General features: G+C 41.4%; 1 protein-coding gene across 1 annotated transcript; it reads right to left on the reverse strand.

The window, feature by feature from the left end:
* Positions 1-4,596: 4,596 nt before the first annotated feature.
* tob2 (transducer of ERBB2, 2) lies at positions 4,597-10,109 on the reverse strand. Its single transcript, XM_013999965.1, has 2 exons — positions 9,870-10,109; positions 4,597-8,031 (listed from the first exon to the last, which is right to left on the reverse strand). The coding sequence occupies exon 2, from the start codon at positions 7,834-7,836 to the stop codon at positions 6,634-6,636; it is 1,203 nt and encodes a 400-aa protein (XP_013855419.1). The 5' UTR covers positions 7,837-8,031; positions 9,870-10,109; the 3' UTR covers positions 4,597-6,633.
* Positions 10,110-11,276: the final 1,167 nt, after the last annotated feature.

Raw genomic sequence — 11,276 nt, forward strand, 5'->3', positions numbered from 1 at the left:
CCCATAAAGAATATTTGGCATAATATTGAATAAAGACAGCCTTTAATTTATATTTTGAAAAGTATCTCAAGAATATGTAGCAGACTTGATTTGTCTGATGTGAAGCACCTTAAAAATGAGCTTAAAATAGAGGAAATTGTTAAATAATATTTAGCAAGTTGCAGATGCTAAATATAGTTTTGGTAATAAAGGTGAAGAAAAAAAACTAGCCCCGTGCCACCTTTACTAACGACTGTTCAAAACAGAATTGTTTATTTTGTTTTAAATATTTTATTACTGCAGAKGATTAAAAAAATAAAAATATGTGTCAGAGAACCAGATGCATCAGACTTACGTTTTCCTGAATGAAACTTGCAATCAGCAGATTAGCAAAATGAAGCATGTTGCTACTGATTTAAAGTGCTTCGCATCAGTGACTCTTTGTTTACTGTTTATTGTACCTACAATACTTCAAGATAAAGAACTTCTGTATTCTTGGAGACATTTTAATGTGTTTTCCCCTTTGTTTCTGTTTTTATATCGACATGTTTTTGTAATCTTGTATCTGATACATGCAGCTGTAGTAATTATGTCTTGTAAAATGCATCTGAAATAAAGTGGATTTTAATGACAGATGGACTCCGGCTTTGACCCTTGAGTCATCCAGCAGCTGCAGCAGCTGCAGACAAAGAAACAACCGGATAACAAAAGAGCACGGTTTGATGACGCCCTCGTCTCCAACAGCCCTGAGAATGCACAGAGACAAAGAGCTGATTTAGTTTTATGTAAATATATTTTTTTCAAATATTCCCATCATTGCTTCAGTCTGCTCATCAGTATTCCAGAGGAGTAGGAGATGTTACGTAATGAACACACGGTGAAGCCATGTTGCGTAACGGCAGCAGGCTCAAAGAGCAGCGAGATGGGTGTGTGTGTCTGAGGAGGATGGAGGGAGACAAAAAGGGTTAGACGGATGGAGGAAGACAGCTGAACAGGGCTGCGTTTGAAGATGTGAACACAAAGAAGATGCAGCTGAAGAAGAGCCCCCAGTCGTGCAGATTAAAGGACAGTTCAAAGATTTTGAAAGGAGATTTTAAACCATACCCTACTTGTAGATGGCACTTTTTAAATTCATTTTTAATCAAATTTAATTCTGAATAAATTGATGAGTCATCAGCTTGTCTGAGCAGGGCTAAGAGACCAATGTAGATCTTCAAGCAACTCAAATCTCTAAAACACGTGTCAAACTCATGGCCCGCAGGCTAAATGTGGTCCTCCACGGCATTTCATGTGGTCACAAGAGCTTTAAAGATGTAATGTCTGAAAATAAACACATTCTGCTTTAAAGCTAGCATTGACCAAAACTAGATCTCCCATAATGCGTGTCCATTTTTTTACCCACAAAATGATAGCACCTCACCACAAAGTGGAGGTGAAGTAGGAATTTCCCACTTACAAGTTGTAAATTCAAAACTGAAACACAGAAYGCGGCTACTCACCAAAAAACACTGAGTAAATCTCTTTTACTTTTAATAGTATTTCTGTATTATTTCTATGCAGGAAATACCATGTAGAGCTCAGTTATTGTTTGTTGGCGGTGCTCAGTTGTAACAATGAGATGAAGAGCTAAAGATGAAATGCTGAAGTTAATAACTGGCCAAAAAAAAGTTGTACAGGTCTTCTGGATGGGTTCTTCTCTAATGAAATGTTTCGTCTCTCATCCAACAGACTTCTTCAGTCTAAACATATGATAGTCTAGTCAAGTTTGTACATCGGGGAAACAAAGCAGCCACTGTTCAAAAGAATGTCCCAACACAGACGAGCTACATCTAATGGCCAGAACTCTGTAGTTTTCACTCATTTACAGGCCAGCGGTCACTCTTTCAGAGATGAGGATGTTCTCATTCTTGATAGAGAGGAACGTTGGTTTGAGAGAGGAGTGAAAGAAGCCATTTTTGTGAAGAAAGACCGTCCATCATTAAACAGAGGTGGAGGCCTCCGTTTTCAGCTGTCCCCCTCCTACAGCGCTGCTATTGCCAGTATCACTCCACCCCCTGTTAACAATAGGTGTTAATTAGTTGTCAACAATAGCCATGTGATGTGAGTATCAGTCACATGGAGGCAGTGCTTAAAAGCCTGAATTTTGCCTGAAACTCTCAGACTGAAGAAGTCTCTTGGAGGAGAGACGAAACGTTTCATTAGAGAAGAACCCGTCCAGAAGACCTACACAATTTTTTTCTTTTTGATTTTTTACCTGGATTACTGAGATGCATCAGGACATTAATAGCTGGCCCTTTGAGGACCACCACGATGCTCATGTGGCCCTCAGTGAAAATGAGTTTGGCACACCGTATTCATGTGATCATAAACCTCTACATCACTGTCTGTTTTACAAAACGTTTGTAAATGGCAGCAACAGTTAGCTGTAGAGTTTCCTGTGCAGTCTGCATCACCAAATGTGAAATTGATGGCATTGCTGCCACAAGCTGCCACACGAGTTTTATGATTTAAGTTTAAATGACAGCAGTCTGGATTTATTAATGCTCAGACAACACCCCATAACTGCAAGACTGATGTGTTGTAGGGAAGCTTCAGCTGCATCAGAGCTGTTGTCTCAGAATGATGACATCATAACAGGAGCAGACCACCAACAGCAAAGTCTGTGTTCCATTCCAAAATACCTTAATGTGAATGTCAACGTTTAACTTTAACATTTAAAGTTTAACTTTTACATTTAGATTTAACCACTTATATTTGGGATTTAATAATTAAAAATATTTTTAACYTTTGAATTTAAAGTTTAGTAAAAAATAGCTAAATATCTAAAAAATGTTAGTGGAAAGTTTTTTAACACTCAAAAAGGTGAGCTACATAATGAAATATATGTTAGAGAAAATTTTTTAACATTTCATTTTACACTTGGCGCCCCATAGTTGTGTTTTATAAACTTTTCGACATACCATCAGTTGCACATTACACGGTTAATCAATATGTTATTCCTGCCAGGAAGTGCTACAGCTGGCATCTGCTTTGCACTCTGAAATAAACACATAACTCAACATAAATAAATGATGGTGATAAAAACATTTGTTTGAACTGCTGTCAGCAGCAATCCATTCTGGCTCCTCTCAGACTAGCTGTTAGCTCATCACTTTTATTTCAGGTCATTCAAAAAAGCTTACAGGTAAGATGTTATTAGTTAGATCTTTTAAAATAAACCATCCCCCCCCCACACTTTCAAAAGGTCTGAACTGTGTCTTTACACAGGCTCACAAGCTTTCAGCACGGAGACACTGGCACAGCACGGCCCGAGTGCCGGCTGATGAAATGTAAAGTAATGTCTGCTGGGACGAGTCCAGCTGAGGTGGGTGGTGGAGCAATCTGGTTGCTCTCCATCCAAGGATTCCAACTTCGCTTTGAATTATTGATCAAACATCCTCTGAATTTGTTTACTGCAACGAGAGGACACGCTGCTCTGTGCTTTCTCTGCTGCCTCTTTTTAAAATCAGCTTTCGCTCTCCAACATGTCCCACCTTTGACGACACACACGACAAGGACGACAGATGCATTAACTTCCATGCTTCTTTTTTTTCCTCCTCTTTCTTTGCCAATCTGCTTTTATTATAAACTTAAAAAAGGAATCGATACAATAAGAAACCGCAGTAGTAACTCCCCATTCCTGAGGGGCAGCYCAGAAAACAGGTCATTGCATTTCAGTAGTGAAAGATTCATTAGACATCTACAGGGTGTACAGATCAGATACAAAATAGGGAAAAAGAAAATAAAACACAAGCAGGAAACAAAGCACTAATATATCTGAACTCTTAATTACATCTATTGTACTCTTAAATGTTAAAGTTTACATAGAAAATAAACTTCATTTTATGACAATGAAATATTCCAAAGTGCAAAATCAATCGCACACATCGATGTAAGCAAAGGACATCAGGATACAAAATCTTTCCATTTTCTGTCATTTTCAACCCTGCTTGTCTGCATTTCGAGTAGATTTGGAGTCAGTTCAGTCAAACTTTCATTGTTTTGACATGGAAGTTAGTTACAAACTGAGCAGGTTTGATTTTTATCTTCAGCAGGTCAACAGTTAGACCGCACTCATTTCCTCCATCCTCTCAAACTGGTCGTTTACGGCGACTCTCCTTCAGAAGAGAAGCATAGGTTTTGTTTTCTGGGGGTGCGGAGTGGTCCAAACCCCTTGGCTCTTTAGAGGTAATTCAAAATTATGGCATTAGACTGCACTGCAGAGGGGCGAGCATCTGTGTGAGCAAAGAGTGTGGAAATAATGGTCATCAGCAACAAAAACATCCTGACTGATGGAGGACAAAGAGTTTAAAGAAAGTCCATTTAACTGGGAATGTCTGAATAAGTTTTACTTCTTTAGTCAATCAGAATTTATCCAAGGACTGAAATATCATCTAAAAAAAAAAAAAAAAACGAAACCTGGACTTGGGGATTTTTGGTTCAGTTCCATATGGGAGTGGGACTGGCCTTCATTTCCTACAACTCCCCGTAAACATTCAAGTCTTAAAATCCAACTTTACATTTCATATTTACCCATCTTACTCGGCAAATACTGGAAAAGGTACAATACACATTCAGTACTTTATTCCGTACAACTTTATTTTGTCTCACTTTGCATATTCATTTTTGGAAAGAAAAAAAAAGAAAATCGAGGATGTAAAGAAAAAAAACCAATCAGAACCAAACAAATTTAAATTTATATACACAATCCTGTCACCACTTCTTTTATCACATTCAACTGAAATGAAAAAAAAAAGTACAAAAAATATATAGAAAATTAGGAAAATAATTATCAAAAATATTTTTAAAGAAACGTACCTTTTTGAAGATATGGGAAAACAAAAACAGGAGTTCAAGGTTATGAATAACATGTTACATTACAGAACCAACAGGGGTCCTCATTGAGATGAAAAACAAAATAAAACTTCAAATGTGGGAAATATTCAAGTAAACAGCTATGAAGCTAAGAATAAAAAGGTCTGACACCTTTCTGCTATCCTGACACCATGTAATGAAGTTTTAGCTTCTATTGTTAATCTCCAAGTGATTTTTAACAATAAAAATGTGCAACAACCAGGCAGAGGTTAAAAGGAGGGTTTTAGCGCTGATGGCTGTGGTGACATCAGTAATAAAGTGCCTGAACAGCTGAACATGTGGATGTCCACTGTAGTGACCGATCGACGACGACCCGGCTGTTAAATATACAACGTTAGTCTCAGATATCTGATGAGCTGTCTYATAAAAGCTGCACGCCTGGAGAAAAGTTTATTTTCTTTGTTCGCATCACTGCAGCTGGGCAGAGACGGACTTGGGTTTTTGTTTCTTTTTCCTTTCTCTGCAAACAGCTTGACAGAGACTGCTGGAGAATTTCAAGAAGAGGCAGAGAATAGTGCAAGCCTTTGGCTTTGAGACCATTTTACCTCACCAGGAACGTGCTCGGAGTTTTAATGCGCTGCTTTTCAAGCCCAACACATCCTGGTCGGCACAAAGGCGACAGAATCATCTAGAAGTTTCTCTCCCTTCTTCCCTTTTTTTTAAACAAAAACAAAACATCCCTCCCACCTTTCTACAAGGAGGAAAAACCTCTCCATCGTCAAAGRCATGCTAAGCCATTTACCACAATCCCTACTGCTTAGCTGCTGCACCCCCCTCCCTCGCCGCCTGTTCACCTTCACACACTGCTGACTGGAATACTGTGGGTGTGCACATTAATGTGTGAAGCGTCTTTAATGTCCGGTCATTTCCCTGCGTGTTTTGATTGAGGTATCAGCACGTGGCTAGCATAAAAAAATCAATTCGATCACATTCATAAAAGCTTCCTCCAACACCTGCCCTCCCCACCACCCCCCAACACTGAGCATTTTTCTTAGCAGCTACGATACATTCTTCATTGTCACGTTCCAACTCAGCGATGCTGCCCTTCCTGCTCTCGCAMCACTTAAACCCCGGTGGCACGAACGTTCCACGCCAACGATTACTGGTTTTCGACGTTRGACCATTAAAAGATAACAGTCCCATCGCACGAACAAGCAGCCCCTCGATCGAGCCATGACAAAAACAGAGCAGGACTGCACGCAAAGACAAAGAGCCCCCTCCTCCTTCCTCTGTATTTGTGGCAAGTAGGGCAGAGCAGATTGCAGAGCAAAGTGCTGAGTTTTCCACAGCAGTRGTTCCCTGCAGGACTTGGCAAAGTCCTGTTTCACAGCATGACAGTGCAGTTAAAAATGGAGCTATAGCTGTAGCTGAGTCCATCAGAGTGRGAGTCAAGAACAGAAATGTCTCCCTCGTTAACATTCATCAAAAATTAGTGATCAGCAAGAACGCAAAAAAAAAAAAACAAGGAGAAAGAAACTCACCCCCACCCTCTCTTATTGATGATGATGCAGAGAAAGTGACAAGGAACAACACTGGACACAGGGAGGGTGAAACCGAGGGGATCATAAATCATAAATTCAAAAACACAAAATATTCAGCAGAATAAATTCTATATGTTTTTTTAATCTTTGTAATAAAATTCCTGACATTTGTTAGCATTAGAACAACTTGTTAGAAAAACTGAAAATATGGAGCATCGTCCAACTTCACCTTTAACCAGTTCTTATTACAAATAGAGGCTTAGTTGGCCAGCACAACGGGCTGGAAGGACTGGCTGGGATATTGCAGACTGTAGCTTCCTAAACCGTCAACAAACGGAGGCTTCTCCATGTACGAGATTCCTCCGCTGCCGCCAATGATGCCCACGCTCTGAGCGGGGGGGCTGGAGAACGGGTCGAAGGTCGGGTTCGCGCCGACCGTGTGCTGAAGGTGGCTGGCGTGAGGCTGCGTGGACTGGGTGTCTGTGTCAAAGTAAAGGGGGCCCGGGGACCCTGGGTAGACGAACTCTTTGGCGCTGGGAGAGAGCTGGCTGGGGACGGGACCGCCGAGCGAGTGCAACGACAGAGACAGGGGCTTGTGCTTAAGCAGCTCCGGCGCCAAGACGGTGGTGGGAGAGTGGGAGAGCAGCCTCTGGGGCGGCGGCACGATGACGCCGGAGCCGGCTGCCGACCCGGCCCCGCTGCACTTCTTCATTTTGGTGGAGCCGAATTTCGTGGCGGCAAAGCTGGCGGTGGTGAAAGTGATGGGCTGCGGGCGGGTGGGAGCCAGAGTGGAGGGCAGCTGCTGAGTGGAGAGGTAGGGCAGCACGCCGCTGGGAGGAGAAGGAGTGGAGGTATTGGAGGAGTGGACCCCGGGGTCTGTGGGTGTGCTGGAGTTGGGGTAGCTGAAGAGRCCGGGACAAGGAGGAGCAGACAGAGGTGTGGGGGAGCTGGAGAGGGACGGCAGCAGGGCAGGAGACGCCTGACTCCCAACTGGAACGAACACTTGAGCGTCAGGGTTAAAGCCGAGGTTCTTGGCCTCCTCGGCCTCCACGTCCCCTTGACCCTCATTCATCGGACCCTCAGCCCTCTCACTGTCACAACCAAGGCCCGGGGGGTCCTCAAGGTAGAGCACCTTCACCTGCCCCTTCTCTCCGATCTGGTAGGACACCTCGTAAGGGTCTATCCACACGCTGAGCTCCGCGGGCACGTTCGCGCGCACCTCCTCCGTGTCCAGCCCACTTCGTTTGGCGGCCAGCTCCACCACCGGGTCCCTCGGCACTCCCAAGTGGATGCAGCGAAAAGCAGAACCTCTGAGAGGGGCTTCGGGGTACCAGTGTCCATCAAAGCGAGAAACTAGTATCCGCTCCAGCTCCTCGCCAAACAGGTCGGCTCGACGTCGAGGCAGCTTGTTGTACAGGTAGGACACGATGAAGTTGAGGGCCACCTTGACCTCTAGATGCATGTCTGCACCAGGCGAAAGTCGTTTTGGGAACGAAATGTTCAAACGATGGTGCTCAAAAGGGAGGGAGCGCAGGTGCAGGAAGTCTGTACCTCTGGTTTATTGAGGAGGGGTCGATTCTTTTAMTGTCATCATTGCAAAGGCCTCTGGGAGGCAGAGGCAGCTGGTTGAAGGTTCTTTTTGTCCTGTTTAGATGTCCTAAATGTGAAGACAGAAGCAAACTGTTAATCTATTGRTCTCCAGCTGCTTAATCATAATATATCCAAATCACAGAATGGCAGTATAAACCTTTAAAAGCCAAAGGACATCAACTGAATGTGTTAAGTGAGAGAAAATTAAATATAGAAAAACTCAAACAGGCAACTGTAAATAAATCGATTTAAATTTGGAGTTTGTCAGCCGCAGAATGCACTGACGGATGGAACAGATGCTGCAATGTTGAGCTTCATAAATCCTGTATAATCTAAATGTGATCCTGCAAAGTGCTTCBGTCTCAAAGCTTCAATTTAGAGACTGAGTCACCATGGAGACACGAACCGAACGATAGATTACATGCAAACAAACCGACTCCGGTGGTATTGGGTTAAAAAAAAGTAGGGGAAAATGGCAGGAGGCTTCACCGATTGAACACAACTTCCCAGCATGCAACACACACACACACACACACACACACACACACACACACTGAGGGAAAACAATTCCTCACGTTCACCTTCCAGCCAGATGGCGATTCAGCAGCTAAGATTAGAAAGACATCTCCGATTAAAGACAGTTCTAATGTTATTAGAGGCAAAGCTGCACAGGCCAGGTGCATGGCTGCAGGAGCACAGAGACCAGCTTTGAATTTTACTTTCACATGACATTGAAGATTAGGACAGGGGACTTATTTGAAAGGGATCCCTTTTGCCTCATCTGTGGAACAAATTCATTTCTACCAGTTTGATTATAATGAGCTGGAGAGGCTGATGGAAAGGAGCCATCACTTGAAACATCTGTGAAAACACTGAGTGCAGACAGCTAAAGCACGGACTGCATTTGGTACATCTTGTTATTAAAAAAATAGGAGAATGATGGTGTCATCCAGTGACATTTAAAGGAACGGCTCAGGTTTGCAAAGGTTTCAGAATAACGCATTTCACAAAAGCCCTCGTCTACCTTTTATCTAAATGCTTCCTATGCAGATTTGAAAAAAGGCTGTTTTTGTTTGTTTGTTTGTTTTTGCTAGGCCTGTTGGTGCAAGTCAGGGCATCAGCAGGATCCCTGCTGTTATTTTTGTTTACATAGGCTTCATTATGAGGACAGAGTGTGCTGCAAAACAAGCACGGCGTGTCAGGGTTTGACCAGTAAAGATGCTATAGGCAAGACAAAAAGCACAAGCAGCAGCACATATTTYTCTGCAAATAAACCATTCTGAAGCATTGCATTCAAGATGAGAMGTATTCAAGAGGCCTGCTTCAAATTATTGCTGGAATTTGTCCTTTTTAACCCCTGTTTTCCCCTAACAGAGCTTTAAATTTTAAACACTTGCCCATCCCCTTTGCTATCAATGTGTTTTGCCTTTAAGGAATGATAAAAAGCTTAAGATTAGACAAATGAGCAGAAGGACAAACATCAATATTCTGTTTGCATAGACAAAACCAAGATAGAGAGGGAGCAGCTGGAAGATTAAAAGGCACTGGAGCAAAGAGGACACGCAAGTGGGAAACAAAACCTTTTCCTTTAAAAAAGGCACTGGAAATTACATTATAAAGCTAATTAAGTTGCAAATGAGCAATGAGGCAGKTCATCAATATAATCTGCCTCGTTAAGAAACAAAGAAATATAAATGAACTTTAAAAGGGCTTAGCACAGCTAATGTAGGAAGATGACTCAAAACAAAAGCTTTATTCAGTTATTGAGCAAGCACAGCCATTCATTACAGTCATGGAAAAACACCAGGACATCTCACCAAGATATTGTCAATTCACTCGCACGAAATAAACATATTTTAGGATAAATGACCCTCATTCTCCACCAGGTTAGGCTTAATTACTCACCTATACGTGCTATCTGAGCTGGACTTGCCGCTGCTCCTGCGTCTTTGTATTAATTCCCATGCGATATCTCTGACTTGGAGATATATATGTATATTTTTTTATCGAGTCACGGGTTGAGATGGTTAATATTTTTCATAATACCATCGTGTTTTTCTCCTCCGCGTCCCAGTACTGTGCAAACTCTCCGACGTGCAGGGGTGTTTCTACTTCTTCTGACACTTTGGGCCACTTAAACTTTACTGTTTGACAGCCCGGCGTATTTATACAGCGTGACTCGCCCACACCCCCGTGACGACAGGAACTACTTTCTAATGTCCGTTTCTCATACCTGCTAGCTAGTACTCTTCTGTATAACAAGTACAGCAAAAAATGCAAATTAATGTTTTTTAGAAGCTGTTTTCACCACCACTCTATATAAAATGTATTTTTAACGTAACATCCCCAAACGATCCTCACTGGCTCTAGTTTATACGGCGGATAGATGTTTGTCGTCTTCTTCGGTGCAGAACAATTTACTATAAATATAAGTGGTGATAGCAACAGAGTCCTTATTGGCTGAGATGAAGAAGGACTCACAGTTTATTGGACAGCTGCGTTTAAAGAAACCAGACTTTTCGCAGAGGCTTATGGGAAAATGAGTTCTTAATCAATGACGCTCTGTAAACACAGTATTTCTGGTAGTTATTTGTGTCTAATTTATTTTTAGAATAATKTACACAATAAATTGGGCTTTAGAAACGTTTCGTACATTTTAAATTGTTTAATTTATTACATCAAATTTTGTTTCCCCAGACTTAGAAATTGCATAATAGAGCGAACGAAAATAAACACAATGAAATATTAATGTGCAAATTGAAACAAATTTTTGATACTTTAATTTTATTATATTTTTAGTGTGGCAAATAGGATGTTTTTATTTATTTTTTAAGTAAAGTCATCGCAATTGTAATATTTGTGCTGTTTATAGCATGAATTCTACTGTGAATGCAAATGCTGTGTATAATAGGGTGTATGGATAGAAAAATTCCTAAGGAACATTTTAGCTGGAGTGACTTGATGTGATAAATAACGTTTAGTTCACTGTAGGCACCAAGAAATGTTTTTAAGATAAACCTATAACATTCAACACGCATCTTTATTTGTAGGTCCCCCTTGAAAAGTCACGTTAATATCAACAAGGTTTTAAATCTAGCTAAGGAAAATATATGAACATGACCAGTCAACTTCTTCTCAGTAGTTGTGGACAATTTCTTCATTACCATATTTTGTCAGAGTTTCTTGTCTTGAAATTTGAATGATCAGCTTGAATACAAAAATTTTTTTGCACAAATTTTCTCAAAAATACAAATCTGTGTTTGAGACTTACCTGACTCAGAGTTTAGAACAAACGTATCGTGTATATATAAT

The sequence above is a fragment of the Austrofundulus limnaeus genome, unplaced genomic scaffold (assembly GCF_001266775.1).
Source record: "Austrofundulus limnaeus strain Quisiro unplaced genomic scaffold, Austrofundulus_limnaeus-1.0 Scaffold2593, whole genome shotgun sequence".
NCBI classification, from domain to species: Eukaryota; Metazoa; Chordata; class Actinopteri; order Cyprinodontiformes; family Rivulidae; genus Austrofundulus; species Austrofundulus limnaeus.